Source organism: Lissotriton helveticus, chromosome 6, assembly GCF_964261635.1.
Source record: "Lissotriton helveticus chromosome 6, aLisHel1.1, whole genome shotgun sequence".
NCBI classification, from domain to species: Eukaryota; Metazoa; Chordata; class Amphibia; order Caudata; family Salamandridae; genus Lissotriton; species Lissotriton helveticus.
This window is the reverse complement of record NC_136067.1, coordinates 1,368,973,259-1,368,991,237: the sequence shown is the minus strand read 5'-3', so window position 1 is coordinate 1,368,991,237 and position 17,979 is coordinate 1,368,973,259. Positions and strand designations below refer to the sequence as shown.

At 44.9% G+C, this 17,979-nt stretch overlaps 1 protein-coding gene across 1 annotated transcript in view; it reads right to left on the bottom strand.

The window, feature by feature from the left end:
* SYNJ2 (synaptojanin 2) overlaps positions 1-12,895 on the bottom strand; it is a 724,073-nt gene extending 711,178 nt beyond the window's left edge. The window contains exon 1 of the mRNA XM_078649121.1: positions 12,326-12,895. Coding sequence (XP_078505247.1) covers positions 12,326-12,449 — 124 coding nt within the window. The 5' untranslated portion in view covers positions 12,450-12,895. The remainder of the gene's footprint in view (positions 1-12,325) is intronic.
* Between the last annotated feature and the right edge of the window lie 5,084 nt (positions 12,896-17,979).

Sequence of the window (17,979 nt, the reverse complement as noted above, 5' to 3'; positions counted from 1 at the left end):
CTGCCCCAGCCTTACAAAACTCAACATAGGCCAGCAAGCCTTTTCCTGGCATGCGATTCCGTGACTTGGCCGCCAAATCATGAAACACTTCATTTCCTTTGAGAAACGTTAAGGCAGTTCTTGGTGCAAGCTCCTTTTACATCCGGATTATGCAAGCAGGTTTCTGGAGGTGGTAATTTGTAACAAGAACGTTTTTGCATACTTGTTGTGTGGCAATTTGTTGTGGTGGTGGTGTGTTGTGTGGTATTATGTTGTCCCCATTTTTTCTGTGCTGGGTTATGGCAACGGGATATGTTCCATTATCTTTTGACTGTTGTGTGCCGGTGACCTCCGGCGTACGGTGCCAGAGGGCACCGTACGCCGAACTGATCTGCTCACACCACAACCTTGATGACTGCCGGCACTGGAACACACCGGCTGGAACAAAAAAGTACTGTTTACACGTCTTCTGATACCGACGCTGGTCACCAACTGCGCGGTCCACTGACCCAGTGGATTTTTTTTTTTTTTTTAAATCTGTTTTTATTATACTTTTGATAACACACATTATACATTCAACAGTTTGTTTACTCCACAGACAGAAGGATTCAATGTATTTTTACAGCCAAGCAACTTACAAAGGAAAAAAAAAAAAACGTAAAGCAGAAAGAAACCTTATACTTTTCAATATTCATAAAACCCCATATTTAAGGCATCATCATAGATTGAACAAAATCCTAAAGATAGACATTTTACCCTATCCCGTCCCTCCAACGAGCTAAAGGCTCCCAAATTCTTACTCCTCGGGCTCTCCCTACCCTTCCCTTCCTAGCATAAATAGGTTTCTCCAGATTGTATGCAACTATTACATTCGCCAACCAGGTTTGCATTAGCGGGGGGTCTTGTCAAGCCAAGCCCTTGCTAGCGTTAATCTGTATACTGCCATGACGACAAACAAAGTCAGACTGTACAAAATTACTTCCTTCTGGTCCAATTCCCAACAAAATCCAGATCGGGGTTAAAATTATCTGTATCCCTAATGACCTATCCAGGAAACCCTCTATATCTTTAATTAAGGTATGAAGCTGTGGACAGGTAGCGAACATGTGAACGATATCTGCATCAGGGGAATTGCACCTAGGACAAGTCGTCCCCTCAGAACCCCCCCATTTAGCAATCCTCGCTGGCGTGTGATAGAGTGAATATAAAGTCTTATAGTGCTGGGATTGAAGGGGGGCTGAACACAAGATAGTGCGGCCCAGATCCAATGACTCCTTAAAGGCTTCAGGTTCAGCCTCTAGTTTCTCTGTCCACTTACTGCTAATTTTAACCATGTCATCCAGTTTGCCACTTACTAAAGACGCGTATCCTGTCCTGATCGTAGACTCCCCACCACTAATTATATTCTCCATGAAATCGTTACAATTATATCCCGCTGTGCCCCCCTGTTTGTTACTCAAGAAACTCCTGACCTGCAAATACTTTAAAAAAAATCTCTTCTGTCTACTCTATATTTACTTACAAGGTCCCCAAACTGTATTATTCCCTCCTGATTCCTTAAGTCGCCTATCTGTCTAATCCCTTTAACCTCCCAGGCAGCCAGATCCCCTATCTCTATCACCCTACTCGACTATTTTGTCAATCCTATGCTTGAAATGTTAATAGTTAATATCCTGTATATTAAAACGTCACTGGGTAGGGCTGCCTTAGTTTACAGACCCCCGAGAAACAAGACCAAATTTGTCAATGTTCTTCTTGACAGGATAGCCTCTCATGTACTGGCTACAGATAATTTTATCCTGGTAGGCGATTTTAATTTTCACGCAGAAGCTCTCCATGATGAAGATACCTGCCACCTAATTTCTACCTTAGAAACGCTATCATTATTTCAAAGAGTTACTGGACCTACACATCAGGCGGGGCACACTCTCGATCTGATCTTTTCTAATTTTCCGAGCCTTAATTGTGAGCCTCCATTGCCTAGGACTTGGACTGACCACCACCTTGTCAAGTTTAGTTTTTGTATACCAACTGACTCCAGGCCCTCCGCTTGCTCGGACACTAAACTAATACGGCCCTGGCGGAAGCTGACCCCAGAAGCATTTTCTTCTGTTTTTATACCCCCTAACCCCCTTATCACAAACATCAATTCAACTGTAGCCCAACTAGAAGCTTCGATTAGGGGCACTCTGGACACCATTATACCTGAAACCACAGTCAAGGTGAAATCAACAGCTTCGCCTTGGTTCACGGATGAACTCAAAGCGGATAAATCCGCGAGTAGGTCGGCGGAAAGACTGTGGAGAAAGACTGGAACACCTGAAAATTGGTTGAACTATAAACGGGTTCATGCTAAATACTTAAAAAACATAAAAAATGTAAAAACCGCTTATCTTGCCCTAAGGATTAATAAAGCCGCCCACTCGAGTAAAGAACTATATAAAATAGTTAATGAGTTTACTTCTCTACAGGTGGAGCAGCCGGCATTTTTGCCCACTGCTCAGTGGGTTGACTTACTTGCAGTCTATTTTGATAATAAAATACTCAACATTTGCTGTCCTTAAACCAGATATCCGTCAAATTGGTGAAATCTCTCCCCACCACCTCTCTTCCCCCTCCCACATTGAGTCTCCATCCATAGTGGAGTTTGAGCCGACCACCACGGCGGAAGTATTAGAAGCTTTTATGAAGGTGAAATCTGGTTCCCCCACAGATGCCTTGGTCCCGCGTAAGTGTGATAAGATCTTTCCGTCACTGGTTGGCCCCCTTACCAACATTTTCAATGCCTCTTTTAATTCAGCCTCGTTTCCCAGTTGTTGGAAGGTGGCCCAGATTAAGCCTATTCTAAAAAAAAATCAATAGTGACCCTACCATTTTGTCCAATTATAGGCCGATCTCGCTTCTGCCTTACTTCGGGAAGGTACTGGAACATCTTGTTAATAAGCGAGTTTCAACTTTTATAGAGGAACAGGGTCTCTTTGATCCCTTCCAGTCAGGGTTCCGCCCTGCCCACGGGACCGAGACTGCTGTGATGGAGGTAATGGACAACATTCGTCTCACTCTTGACAGGGGTGAGTCTGCTGTCCTTATCCTATTGGATTTATCGGCTGCCTTTGACACCGTCTCCCACAGCATTCTCTGTCAACGACTGTGGGAGATTGGTGTCAGAGGCAAAGCCCGTGCTTGGTTTGAGAGTTATCTTGCAGACCGGCTCACCTATGTAAAGGTTGGCACCCTCGAATCCAGTAGGATACCCCTCTCTGTAGGAGTCCCTCAGGGATCTATCCTAAGTCCTTTGCTTTTTAATCTTTATCTTACCCCCCTAGCCAACATAATAAAATCTTTTGGGTTTTCAACAGTGTCTTATGCAGACGACACTCAGGTGTTGATTACCTGCAGTTTGGACTTTCTCGATACCCGTTCCAGATTCCAGAAATGCATGATCGCGATTAAGGACTGGATGAGTACCAATAAACTCCAACTGAACTGCAGCAAGACAGAAATAGTGCTGTTTGGTAAAGCCAAGCAGATATGGTCACAAGATTGGTGGCCGCCAGAAATGGGACTAAGGAGGTGGTACGTGATCTGGGAATCGTGATTGAATCTACCCTTTCTATGAAGTCTCACATCAATCTTGTGTCCCGTACCTGCTATGGCATCCTACGCAGGCTGCGTAAAATATTTAAGTGGCTTCCCCTTGAGTCTAGGAAACCTTTGATTCAGGGGCTCATTATCAGTCGTTTAGACTATGGTAATGCTCTGTTTTCCTCTATAAATGAAGGCCTGTTGACCAAGCTACAAACGGTTCAGAATGCCGCAGCTCGTTTGGTGCTTGGCCTGTCCCCCAGGTCATCAGCCCTGCCTAGTGGCTCCCGGTGCGCCAAAGAAGTCACTTTAAGATACTTAGTATCGTTCATAAGCTTCTTATGGGAATTGGTCCTTCCTACCTAGCAAATAAATTGGTTTGGTATAATCCTCCCAGACTTTTAAGATCTAGTTCTAAATGCCTCCTGGTCCAGCCAAGGGCCAGAACCACGAGAAACGGCTGTCGGGCTTTTTCCTATATAGCCCCCCTACTCTGGAACAAACTGCCCCTTCATCTGTCATCCATATCCAATCACTCGGTATTTCGGAAGGGTCTGAAAACATGGCTATTTCCTAATTAACCTGTGTCACTTCCTTTAATTCATGGTTGCTGTCTCTCCCTGCTAAGCGCCTTGAGACCTTTTTGGTGATACGTGCGCTATATAAGAATCTATGACTATGACTATGACTAGGCAGACATTACAGAGTCAGAAAAGATTTCTGGATGAAAGGATTTGTTATTATATAATTTAATATACCTGTTGTATCAGCCCAGGCCCGACTTTTTCAGAAAAGCATTCCATATTTTAAGAGCAGCACTAATAGTCTTTGATTGTTTCCTTCTAAAGTGACCTAACTCAGTGTGATATAAGAAGCAATTTTCTGTCACTTGCCCTAATACTACTGCATATATTTCTGAGGACATAGTTGTTATTTTCTGTAGCAGACCACTCCCTCCAATCAATCCCTGCATATATTGCAATGCAGCCGCCAAATAATACAACCTAAAATCTGGCGCGCCCCAACCCCCTCTTTCTCTTGGTAGAGATATAAATCTGTACGCCCTCCGGGTTCTTCCATGAGCCCATATAAACCCATTTAGGGTGCCTTCCAACATATTAAACCATTTGGCCTCAAAAAACAGGGGAATTGATCTAAATAAATAAAGAAACTTAGGTAAAATCATCATTTTTAAAACATTGGTGCACCCTACTAAAGAAAGATGCAAATTATTCATCCTCTCTAAATCTTTTTTAACTTTAGCCAGTAACGGAGCCATATTCATCTCAACCACGGTGTCCAAGTTCGCGGAAATTAAAATCCCCAAATATGTTGCAGAACCGACCACCCTGCTGTCAAAGCACCTAGTGAAGTGGTTCCTAACAATTTGCGTCTTGGACTTATTGAAGCTATAGCCCGAGACTTGGCCAAACAGATGGGCTTCTGTTTCCACCTCCCTAATAGCTAAATCTGGATCCGGAGTTAGTATAGCCACGTCGTCGGCGTAAGCCAAAGATTTAACTGTGTGGCCGTTCAATTTCATTGGTGGAATTCGTTCATTTCTTTCTAATCTACGTAGTAGTGGCTCCAGATATAGTGCAAAGAGTAGTGGGGATGATGGACACCCTTGCCTCGTCCCCCTTAGAATTTTAAATGCCTCTGAATGCCCCCTGTTCACTCTAATCTTTGCGGTGGGATTGTTATACAGTGCTTGTATGGCTGTTATAAAACCTTCACCAATACCGCTACACCTCAGTACTGCACATAGGAATTCCCAGGCGACCCTGTCAAAGGCCTTTTCGGCGTCTAAAAAGAGTGCCGCGACAGGGTCGCCCAGGCCCCCTGCAGCATCAAACACAGTGACAACCATTCTGACATGCTGGGTCGTGCCCTTCCCAGGTATAAAACCGTGTTGTGATGAGCTTACCAAATGTTCAATGCTCCCTGCAAGTCTTTTTGCCAAACATTTTTAATATATTTTAACGTCTGAGTTCATCAGAGTGATAGGTCTGTATGAACCAGGAAGTGTTGCGGGCTTCCCTTTTTTTGCAATGACAATAATATCTGCACCGCCCCAGGACTCTGGAGGTAGGCCACCCCGTTGTGTGTGTATCATAATGTCAAACATGTCGACCAACAAAACATTTTGAAACACTTTATAAAATTCAACCGGGATTTGGTCTGGCCCAGTTGCTTTCCCTGAGGGGAGGCTACCCAAGGCTCCAATCAGCTCCTCCAAACGCAGTGGGGCATCTAAGGCCTCCTTCTCCTCAGGGGACAAAGAAGGGGAGAGAATATCGCAAAGATAACTATCTATCTCATTTTGGCTTATAGCATCACCCAGGGAATATAAATCATCATACAATTTCCTGAAGACTTCCCTTATCTGGTCTGGCTCTATAACAGAAGCCCCCTGTGAATCTAAGATCTCCTTTATATCGGTTGCAGCTGTCCGCTGCCTGGATCTCACTGCCAAGATGTGGCCAACACTCTCACTCAGTTCATACGCTTCCTGCTTTTTAACCAAATAATTCTCAGCTGCTTTACTACTGAAACCTTCTATAGCATCCCCTTTGAGGGCTATAATTTTAAGCAGGAAGGGCTCCAATGAGACATTCTGTCTTATAGCTATAACTAATTTTCCTTCCTCTACAGTTAGCCTTTGTCGGATTTCTTCAATTTTATTTCTTTCCCTTTTTCGTTTTGCCAACACATAACTCATCGTCTCCCCTCTTATGCCGGCCTTGAAGCAGTCCCAAACCGCCCCTGGAGATGCCGAGCCTCTATTTATATCCCAGAAAAACTTTATCCAGGCTTCCATATGCTTCTGATAAGCCCCATATTTTAGTAGGACACGTTCAAAAGTCCACTGTGTGTTCCTACTCTGAGCCCTAGGGATATTAAATATTAACACCAGGGGGCTGTGGTCTGAAATAATCCTAGGTTGTTTTTCCACTTGCACACAAGGGATTAAAGAGTTAGAAACTAAAAAGTAATCCAATCTGACCAAAATTTTGTGAGGGGGCAGAAAAAAAAGTACTGCCATCCAAAAAAGGATGTTGCTTCACCCATGGGTCAGCTAAAGAATTATGTTGAGCCATATTGGCTAATGCACTCTATGTCTTTTTCTTCCTCCCTACATATCTACCCCCCGGCATTGTAAAAGAGCTTTCAGGATCATGAATGTTGAAGTCCCCACAGCATACAATGGGTTCTGGCCACTGGGCAAGTTCTACATCCATAAACTGCCAAACATCAGGATCATCATCGGTGGAGCCATATATTGTAACCAAAGTAAACCTCACCCCTTTCAAGCATATTTCCACTATGGCCCATCTACCCCATTGGTCCTCCTTCTTCCTGTGTAACACCACATCTCTATTCCTCCCCAAAATTGCCACCCCTCTAGTCCTAGTTCCTTGTTACTGGCTGCTAGTACTGCAAATCCTAACTGCTCCAAAAGGTATATTTGCATAGCCTCAATATGGGTCTCCTGGAGACATACCAAATCTAGATGGAGAGCTCTCAACAATCCCGCAACTTTTACTCTCTTATTAGCATCATTGAGGCCGCATACATTAATTGAAAGAATCTTGCAAGACATTAAAAAACGTCAAACATGTCTCTGCTCATAAACCATCCTACAATAGAAAAGGTATAAAGAATATAAAAACAACATTCTGCTTTCTTTATGCATTGCCTGTACTGCTTGTACTGTAACCGAAACTCAGTGAAAATGTGTGTTATGACACCAGAAAAACCAACAATTTTAACCATTTTAAAACCCCCAGCCCCCGCCCTTGCCTTGCCCTCCCACCTCTACCCACCCCCCCACTACAGGGAAATAGGTCAGAAATGACCTATATGTGACCGTTTCTGGGCTGCAACAGTCGCACCCCTCCCCCATCACCACTCATCAGTTAATAACCCCCCACCTCACCTGATAACGCTACCCTACCAAGCCCCACATGCCTCTTAGTACTGCTCTTGGTGATGCTACTTCACTACCCAGCCAGCAATGCAATTCAGACTATTCCTTGTACCTCCTATTTTTTCAATTCTTCCATATATTGCTTTGCCTTGATCTGTGATAAAAACATTCTAACTCTCCCATTCGTTACTACTTTCAATTTGGCAGGAAATAGTAAATAGGCCTCTGATCCCAGAGCCTGAAATTGCGAGATCATCTGCCTCAACCTCCTCCTTCTCTCAATTGTCACATGACAAAAATCTGGCCTGGCAAAGAATGTAGTACCCTCAAAAGATCTCTTCCTGTCAGGCCTTGCCTTGTCGATAATTTCTTGTTGTAATAAAAAGTTCCCTACGTATACTAGAATAGCTCTGGAGAGAGATGCATGACTACCTCCTTCTGCTCCTTGCGCCTTCCTCTGCGTAAAGGGGAACCTATGTGCCCTCTGAATCTCCTTGTCCCACTGCCACTGGGACTCCGGAAATGCACCCTCAAGTAAATTTACCACAAAGTGCCTGGTGTCTTGCCCCTCCAGCCCCTCAGCCACACCCAGAAGTCTAACATTGTTGCGCCTTTGACGATTTTCGAAGTCCTCCATTTTCCACTGGAGGTCTTCCGAAAGCTTTTCCTGTGTTGACTTAAAAGATTGCCAGTTCCCAAGATCATCTTCAAGCTTGCCCGTTCTCTCTTCCACCTCTGTTACTCTCCCTACTAGGTCATCATAGAGCTTATTTGTTTTCTATAAAGTCAATTGAATTTTTTTAGAGTCCTGTCTTGCTTTCCGGCTCACTGATCTGGCCTCAGCCTGCATTTGCTTCAGCATGTTAAACAAGAGATCAAATGGGGCGCTGTGCTTAGAAGAGCCCGCCGAGTCCTCCTCCTGGTATGTCTGAGAGGTTGCTGAATAATCCCACAGGAGCCGCTTCTCTGTACCCCCTGGGGAACCTGCCATTCGTCTACTCGGTTTTGCCTGCCTTTTCTTTTGGGTGGTGCTTTTGACCCAGTTGGATTTGGCCGTTTTCAGCACTGCAGTAGCTCGGGACGGAGCTACAGACTTGAAGGAACTGCATTTCTAAGGTTATTCCTGCAGAATACAGATTTTGATGATTATATGTTGGACTTTATCATTTTTGTCTTGTTTGCACAGATAAATATTGGTTCTTTTTCTAAAACTGATGTGGTGTCCTTTTGTAGTGTTTTCACTGTATTACTGTGTGTTATGTGCAAATGCTTTACACATTTCCTCTGAGATAAACCTGACTGCCCATGCCAAGCTACCAAGGAGGTGAGCAGGGGTTATTTTAGAAGGGTATCCCCCTTATCCTGACTACAAGGAAGACTCCCTATTTGGACAAAGGTGCAAGCCAACTGGAGACCGCCATCTCTAATACGCTGGGTGACAATAAACATCTGTTATTCAGCCCCTTGATACCCATGGGCAATACGTGTGCTTTACAAATACACATTTATGAAAAGGTGTTGGTTACGCACTCCTCTTTAAAAATACTCAACCAAATATTTATCAATCTAGCTCGATCAGTGTGTATACCTAAAGAATTATTTTAGAGGATAATTCTAGTAAATCAAATGATGAGGGCAAGGTCACGAAAGTGATCTGGACAAGGTGTGCACCACTATAATGCAATATTTTGGTACACAATCAATCATTTTACTACATACATTAAATGCAAATTCTAATCAGAACAAGATGTATCTATTTTGATTAATCTGTTCATCAAAAATTCATAACATCAGAAAACTCAAGGAGCATAATGTTTAGGTGTATCACTTCAAAACAAAAATCAGTCCATTTCACGTGTCGAACGCCCAATGCATTTTGGGGGATTTTTTCTCCCTTCGTCAGGTGCCTAAAGATGAAAGCATAAAAAACTTTCGTGACCTGGCCCTCATCATTTGATTTACAAATACACATGCCATTTCCTACTGACTAATGTGGTAAAATAGCGCTGCTCCAGATTTCAACTTGTTAACACACCAATAAGCCCTAAAGTGTGGCAGAAAACAATTCTAAATTAGCACTTTCTTAGCATTTTCAGGGCTCACATTATGCGATTACCCCGATTAGGCCCTCCGTTGGCTACTTTAGGCGCCGCTCAGGTCTGACCAAGGTTCCCTCACTCGAACACGTGTAATCCTTCGCTTCTCGGCGCATTTCGCAAGGTGTTTTCTTTTGTCCCTGCTTATTGGCAGGAGACTAGCTGAAAGGATTTGACCTCTTTTACAGCACCAGCGATATTTTTGTCCTCTTCCGCTCCCTTTTGCTCACAAATGAGATGTATCATGCTTCACCTATTCACTCCTTAACCTGAGGGACTAAACTGTTAGCAGAACGTTTACTGAAAGGTTAGAATGCTTTCGTTTTGTAGTAAGAGGAGAGTCGAGGAAACCCAGGTAACACTGTATCCCCAAGGGGTCTGCTGCAAACAATACATCAAACAAGGTGTTTTCTTCGGTAATGATTTAACAGACAATTCGTTACTTTGTTGCTCTATCAACATCCAAACTCATAAGGAACAAGTCCACGGGCAAAGCAAGGAAGAGCAGCGAGGGAATAAAAATGGGATGAGTATGTATATACCAATTAAACTTATTTGTATTAACAGGCACACATATAAAATAATTCCTAGAAGAAAACATATAAACAATTTTAAAAAAATGAAATAAAATAGAAAAACAGGTCAGTGTTCTCTTCAGGGGGTTATTTGGTTAATTCAAGCATTAGATAAATTCTATATATTCACAAAAATGTGAACTAAATATTAAAGCATTGTGAGGTATGAGTCAATTATTTTCTTACTGGGTCAGAAAATCGATCAGAGTTACACTTCATAAATATTTATTTAAATTTCACAATATTAGTGAAGTTATGCTGATCTTCAAGGAATACCAGAAGGTTCAAGCATGCCCTGGGGGCAGATTAGAAGCCAATGAGTTTAAGTGAGAGATGCTATAGGCAGGTGTGCATCAAATGTTATTTCTTTGAGAGTTGGGCTCAAGTGTGCAGCTGTGGATGGCAGCAGTCCAGTAACAATACCTCTGTGCACACTTGTGAAATGACCAGCCATTTACTTGATTAAATCACTGACGTACAACCTCACAAATGACATTACTGTTACTGGGAGAACGATGAATGTTAATCACGAATTCATAGCGCACGTACACTCAGTACGATAGCAGCCCTATAAAGGCCCAGCCCTGGTGTATGTATCCTTACTATCTCCGCACAGCCAGCTGTTGGGGAGATGTTTTGCCATCCGTGTGTAACACAAACCGTTCCTAGGGGAGGCCCTGCCTCCTAAGCAGTGATTCATTGTGAAATACATTAATAATTAAATACCGAAGTTTCCAAATACCAACCCTGCATAGTCTTGATGCCACCTCATGCCTCTTTCTTTCGTCACTGTACACTTCCGGTCCCTTACAATCAATCTTGCAGTTCTTTTCATGACCTGGCTTGACAGCGCAGCTTTTCGACAGACACTTATGTGAGCATCACTAGAGAGGGGCTTTGCCTCCGCCCAAATGTTGGGTGCTAGGAGTGAATGTTCTGATTGGGCAGGAGTTGTGTGCTTCCACAAAAAGTGCTTGTCCTCCATGTAGTTGTGGTTATTTTGTATATTTTATACAGCTTCCTAAATTTGAATCTTCAGGGGCACACATATGCCATTGGAATGTGTAGTAACTTGGTCCATGCTAAGATACAACAGAATTCTATTAAAATGTCTTAGATAATTTATAGGGAGTTTACCCCTGGCTGCACAGATGGGAAGAGAGCAGTCATTAACCTACTTGGATTTTGTCTGGTTTGTAACGCATCAAATTACCACCATATAACATTACTTAGAAGCCAGAACTATTGGCATTACGTCTGCTTGCTCATCCCTGTTTTCTTACTTTGTTACTGTTTTCCTATCTTTCTCTGACTAGTTATTCTTGTCCACTCTTCTCTCCATTGTTAATGGGTCAAAGTACCATAAATCAGAACCCCCAGGAAAATATGTGCTGGGGTCTTCACCTGAAATCAGAGTCACACAGCCTCGCACGCGCAGAAAAGGAAGCAGCTCCTCTGAGGAGTGCTGGGAAGCACGACCCATGTGTCATCAGGGTCAAGTATGGTCTATATATACGCAGAACCTATAATACGCGATACAGGCGCAGGCCCCCACCCACGTGCTTCTTTAATACCTGCCAAAGTCTGTGCACGTGCACTGTCACAAGCCCCTGTAATGCAAGCCATGTCACTCCACAGCACACCTATATCCCAGCAGGATAGGCACGTGCTTGCTCTCGCCCCTCCAATGCATGTCCTGTATCTATTAATATGGAATACCTTCCTTTAAATGCCATGACCCTGCTTATGCTCCTGTGTGGCACCCCCACGCCAACCCCGCGATTGACATGCGCATGCCCTTGAACTGCAACTGATGGTCGAATGTCTATTCGACCATCAGTTGCAATTCAAGGGCATCTTCCAGATGCCTCTGTATGAAATGCTCATGCACCTGAATGATACGCTGGCTCGCCTAACTACATGGCACGGGGAAACCTAGGCTTTCAGCTGTCAAACTCATGCATTCTGGGAGTTGTAGTTCTCAGCTGCTTCTACTTAACCAATTGAACTGACACACCTGACATGAATGACTCGAAGGCGCCGGGACTGGAACACGGTGCCCTGGCCACACGAGACTAGGTTTCAACGCTAACCGGAATCCCACACTTCCCGTAAAAAGCACCCAGTTCCCAGAGCCCGGTGCACGTGCATGTACTCACTGAGCTGCGCCAGCGTGCCGGACTCGAAGAGCAGGCAGTCCTGGCGGCTGCGGGACTCCAGCAGCACGCTGTGGCAGCCCGGCTCCGGCTTCACCCACACCTTCAGCCCCTTGCTGAGCGCCATGGCTCCCGCCTGCCCCGGCGTGGGGCTCAGGTGCGCGCCACTTCCTTCTCCGGGGCTCCAGGTGGCTGCTCCCTCAGCCCTGTTTACTTCCACCCGCCTGGGCGTTTCCGCGTCGGAGAGGAGGGGACAGCGGGCTCCCTTCCCTCCACCTCCTGATTTATGCTACTCCCGGAGCCCTTCTTTCCAGTTACTGAGCACTCCGGGCACTCGCCCCTTCCTTGGCCGCTCTGTGCAGGTGCATGGTCGTCTGCTGCCCCCTGGTGGTAACAAGGGAGAAGTGCATCCAGAGCAGAGTGAAGAAGCAGGTCTAGGCAGGGAGGTTAAGCCACAGCCAAAAGGAAAGAGTCCAAACTCGGTAATAATAATCGTTTTTCTCCCAGCGTGGTGTCTGTACTTGCCGGCGCCTCTTCCTACAGTGGAGGGTTCACTTTGTTCTCGGAAAAAATAATTAAGTGGTCGGTGGCTCCTAACACAGGGCACGCGCCGGGCATTGATATCCAATGGGAGTGGACAATTGTGAAAAGAGCTCTCGCGCCAACGTCAGTCCCGCCACGCAGAGAGCAAACACAACCGGATGGCTCGCATTCCTCACCGGTGACTGCGCGAGGCGGCGTCAGCGCGCGCCGCGCTGCTGCTGCAGCTGCTCCAAGAATCCCTATGACGCTGCAAGGGCAACCCGGGGCTGGAAAATGATTATCAGAGCCATTCATTTGTTAACCCTAAAAGGCCTTTCTTATTGTCCCAATTTGTGACCAAGTCGGAATAGGCGATTATAACTATTTCAGGGAAATATGTTGTTAATGCCATTGGGGTGTATTGGTGTACCTTACATTCATTTCGGTGGCTTTGCAGATATAATAATAACGTTGTATTTAATTTTTATTTCATTGTTGCATCAAACGTACACGATTGAAGAGTGTGTCTTTAAATGTTGTCATGTATGATGGGAAGCATAATATAACAGGCATTTGCAATTTGTGGATGTTTGAGTTCTTGGCGTTGTAAATGATTTAAAAAAAATGTATGTTTAGTTTTTATGAGTGGAGTGGATGTATGTTGTTTGTAGTGCAAGAATCAATAGTGGAATGGACACTTGTAACCGTGTACCTTTGGTTACTTAAAAACCCCCATCAACGCGGTGTACGGAACGTGCCAAGCGGTGTATCTTTTTCTCCGCTCTCCACTCGCGTATGGCATAGTCATTGGGTTTATTAAGTGGTGGTATGCCAGCCTCAACCCAGAGGCAACCTCTGGTACTGCACGGTAGTGACCAGAAATCGTGACTCGCCCAAAAACAAAAATTAAAAAACAGAGCTGTTCTTTCCAAAGTGCTTTAATTTAACTCAAAACAGGTCTATTGTTAAAAGATAGTGGGATATGATACTAGATCATGTAACTGGATCCAATCATACCACTTAGTGTTTTGTCGACATGTTTCTGCCCATCCCTGCCCAGCCGGGTCTATGGGGCATTCATCAGGACAATTTTAAAATAAATTACTTACACTTTTTGTGTAGTATTGATAAAGTGGATATCATTCGTTTACCACATGATTTCGTTGACAAGGTGTCTTCTACCTTGCTGACTACGGTAAATTAACTTCTTCGGGCCCGGCAGGCTGCGTTCTGCAAAATTTTTGCCGCTTGTGCTTGCTCTGCCCTGCCGGCCCGAAGAAGTTAATTTACCGTAGTCAGCAAGGTAGAAGACACCTTGTCAACGAAATCATGTGGTAAACAAATGATATCCACTTTATCAATACTACACAAAAAGTGCAAGTAATTTATTTTAAAATTGTCCTGATGAATGCCCCATAGACCCGGCTGGGCAGGGATGGGCAGAAACATGTCGACAAAACACTAAGTGGTATGATTGGATCCAGTTACATGATCTAGTATCATATCCCACTATCTTTTAACAATAGACCTGTTTTGAGTTAAATTAAAGCACTTTGGAAAGAACAGCTCTGTTTTTTAATTTTTGTTTTTGGGCGAGTCACGATTTCTGGTCACTACCGTGCAGTACCAGAGGTTGCCTCTGGGTTGAGGCTGGCATATCACCACTTAATAAACCCAATGACTATGCCTTAACGCGAGTGGAGAGTGGAGAAAAAGATACACCGCTTGGCACGTTCCGTACACCGCGTTGATGAGGGTTTTTAAGTAACCAAAGGTATACGGTTACAAGTGTCCATTCCACTATTGATTCTTAAATTACTAAAGGGGAACTGAATGGACAGATATTCCTCCTCCCTAACTACTGATCATTATTATTGTTGTTTGTAGTGGCATTATGTGGTTTGAATTGGAATTGTTAGTTGTGGAATTGTGTGCTGTGGAAGCAGTGGCGGTTCTACCATGGGGGCGTTTGGGCGCCGCCTCCCCTGCTTTCTCGCCGTGCGAGAAGAAGGCAGGAACCAATGGTAGTTATTTATTTATAACTACCATTTGTTTCTGCCTGCCCTTCTCGCACGGCGAGAAAGCAGTCAGCAGAACAGAAGGAACTTCCTTGTACTCGAGCCTCAGGGCAGGGGGGAGTGGCTTGGGGGAGCGGCTTGCCCACTCTTGTTAATACAGACTGTTTGGACAGCCTGAGAGGCTGTCCAAACAGACAGTATTAGCAACAGTGGGCAAGCCGCTCCCCCCAAGCCACCTCCCACTCTCCGTTCTGCAGGATGCAGACCAGGAAAAATGACGTTGTTAGGGCAGCCGGCAGAACCAATCAGCGCCGGCTGCCATGGAGGGGAGGTGAGGCTGCCTGCAGCCTTCAGTGACGACAAGAGCCCACACGACCACGTCAGACGCAGCTGCGGCATTCTAAATCCAGGACGGCGGGAGTCTGCAGTCTCGGGACGGGACTCGAGTCGGGAGTCAGCGCGGGAAGCCAAAGTAAGTTTTTTATATTTATTTGCCAAACATGTGTTTTGCTTAGCTTGCGCGGTGAGGGTGTGCAGTGGAGCTGGCATGTTGTCTCCTGGCGCACCTTAATGGCACTTCCAGGACCAGGCCTGATAATGAAACCTCCGCGCAAACCCCGTCCTTTGAAAGCAAGACTTGACGAGCACGCCGTATCAGATGTGCGCACACTGGGGCAGGGTTCGCGCGCTTCAGGAGGGGTTCAGTTTATCTAACAAATGCCGTGTGTTTAGGATGGGGCAGGATCTTTCAGGGTAGGGTTCATCTTGTGAAACCGTGGCCCTAACTTCCTATCGTGCTGTTGGACACAGAGAAACCTAAAGCGGTGCTGCCTTTTCAAGAAATGTTGCCAAAGAACATAGATTTGCAAGTAATCTATAATTTTCTGTGTCAATGATGTCAAATCGAGGCTTTAGCAGCAGACACATGATGTAGAAGATCTTGAAATTATGAAAGAATGACCAGTTTCGAAGACCGCATTATGAATCATTCTTGCACGAGCCACAGTGGAACATAAAACAGCCAAAGGGTGGGGGTCAGAGAGAGATCCGCACTTCCCGGTTAGATTCCACTTAACCATCATATTATGCAGAGGAAAGTAAGGTGAAGGCTTTGTGACAGCACAGTATTTGATTTTTCTTATGGTATTTTGGGTTTCTTAACCACCAGGCTGTTGCTTGATATGTATGAAGAGATCTAATTTTTACCCATACTTTTGCTGTGGAGGTTTAGATTAATGTTTACTGAGAAACATGATACGGCAGAGTCCTAAACTGCCTTTTACACTCACTTTTAGTGCAGCCTTGGTTGTCGGGATCTGTTTTCAAGGTGCACCATTTGAAAGGGCCCAGCAGGCTCACCACAGGTCACTTATCCATACATGTTACGCCCTACCACTTTCAAATGTCACCAGCCGCCACTGTGTGGAAGTGTGTAGTGTATTTGTGTATTGTAAATAGATGGTATGGTGAATAGATAGGGGTGAGAGCTGTATAAAATAGATATAAAGTAAGAATGAGGGATAGGTAGTTTGTGTATGCAGAGGTTTAAGGAAGGAAGAAAATGCAAGGACTTTGAGACAAAAGAAGGAATTAGTGAACGAGAAAGAGGGAGTATGAGAAGAAGAGAGTGGGGTTGAGGTAATGTAAGTAAAGAAGATGAGGTAAGGAAAAGTGAAAGGAGTGTAGGAAGAGAAGGAGAGAGTGATGAAGCGTCTGTTAGGAAGGAAGGAAGGTGGAGAGCAGCCTAAGTGGAAGTGAAGTATTTGACGGGTGCTGTGTAAAGGGCATACATTTCCAGAAACAAATGTGTACACCCCCCTCCTAGCACCCCCACACGGAAGTTCCCATCAGGGAAGTAGGAGGCAATGGTGTAGCAAGTGCAGTGGCGCCGGGGCCCAGTTTCCTGTTGAAACCGGTTTTAGTTCACAACCCAGCCAGTGGGCCAAGGGAGGGGGGTTCCTTGCTTCCAGAAGGCCCCATTTCGCATTTGCTACACCACTTGTCCAAGTTTATTTTATGAACGGTTTTGCCCCCTGCCAACCTCACCCAGCAAACTATGTTTTCTGCAGTTCAAGAATGCTGTACTTGGATCCCAGTTGGACCCCATCGGTGCATTGTGTTATAGATTACACATTACACCCCCACGTCCCAAGTAGTTAATGATGTCCCAAGTAAACCATGCAATAAAACGAGAGGGAATGTCTTCCAAAAGGACATTCCACACTTTAACCGAAGTTGAATCACGAGCTTAGCAACAGAGAAAAAGCAGATCCGCATTAGTTTTTGGATTTCAAATAAAAGCAGATCTGCATTAGTTTTTGGATTTCAAATCAACCCCCCCCCCCCCCCCCCCTCCACACACACACACTAGATGGTTGCGAGGCTGGAGCAAACTGAATGACACTACACAAAGGAAGCCCCATGACACACATAGGGATGGAAGGCTAACCCTAAAGGCCCGGGGGAGAGGCAGAGATCCTACCATCTGTGAAGACCAGCGAGAGAGAGAGAGTGCGTGTGTGGAGGGGACAACCCTTAAGAGACCGGTCTCTCACAACTTAAATGAAAAGGAAATAGGGCCTATTATGAAGGCACATACACCCCTCCCTACATACATCACTCTGAGCTATGATTTGAGGAAAAGCCCCCGCACACAGCTGCAATGGTGTGCGGCACCACATTAACAAATGTGAAATAACTTGTGCATCACAAAAGGTGAAAAGCTGCACATCACAAATGCATTTTATAAGAATTCTGCCACCGAAGAGACTGCAATACTGAGATGACAAGAAGACTTACTGTGAGGTGACTGTAGACTTTCTTCCTTTCTTTTGACTGATATTTCACATGCACTACTCAAGTTTTTGAATGTTCAGGAGATTAGCCCATTTCTAGGATTTTCATAAGGTCATTGTGGGTCTCTCAGGGCTGTCAGGGAATGCATCATTTGCAGCCTGCCTTCCCTTGTGAATCTGGTTCACACTGAGCACCACCACAGCCCCAGTGAATTCATCATTCGTGATTGTTTGGAAAGAGGTATGAAGAGATGTGCACCCTGTCATCAGCATAATGGTGCACGATGGAGGGATGTATGACGGTAAAACGCGTACCGTTACA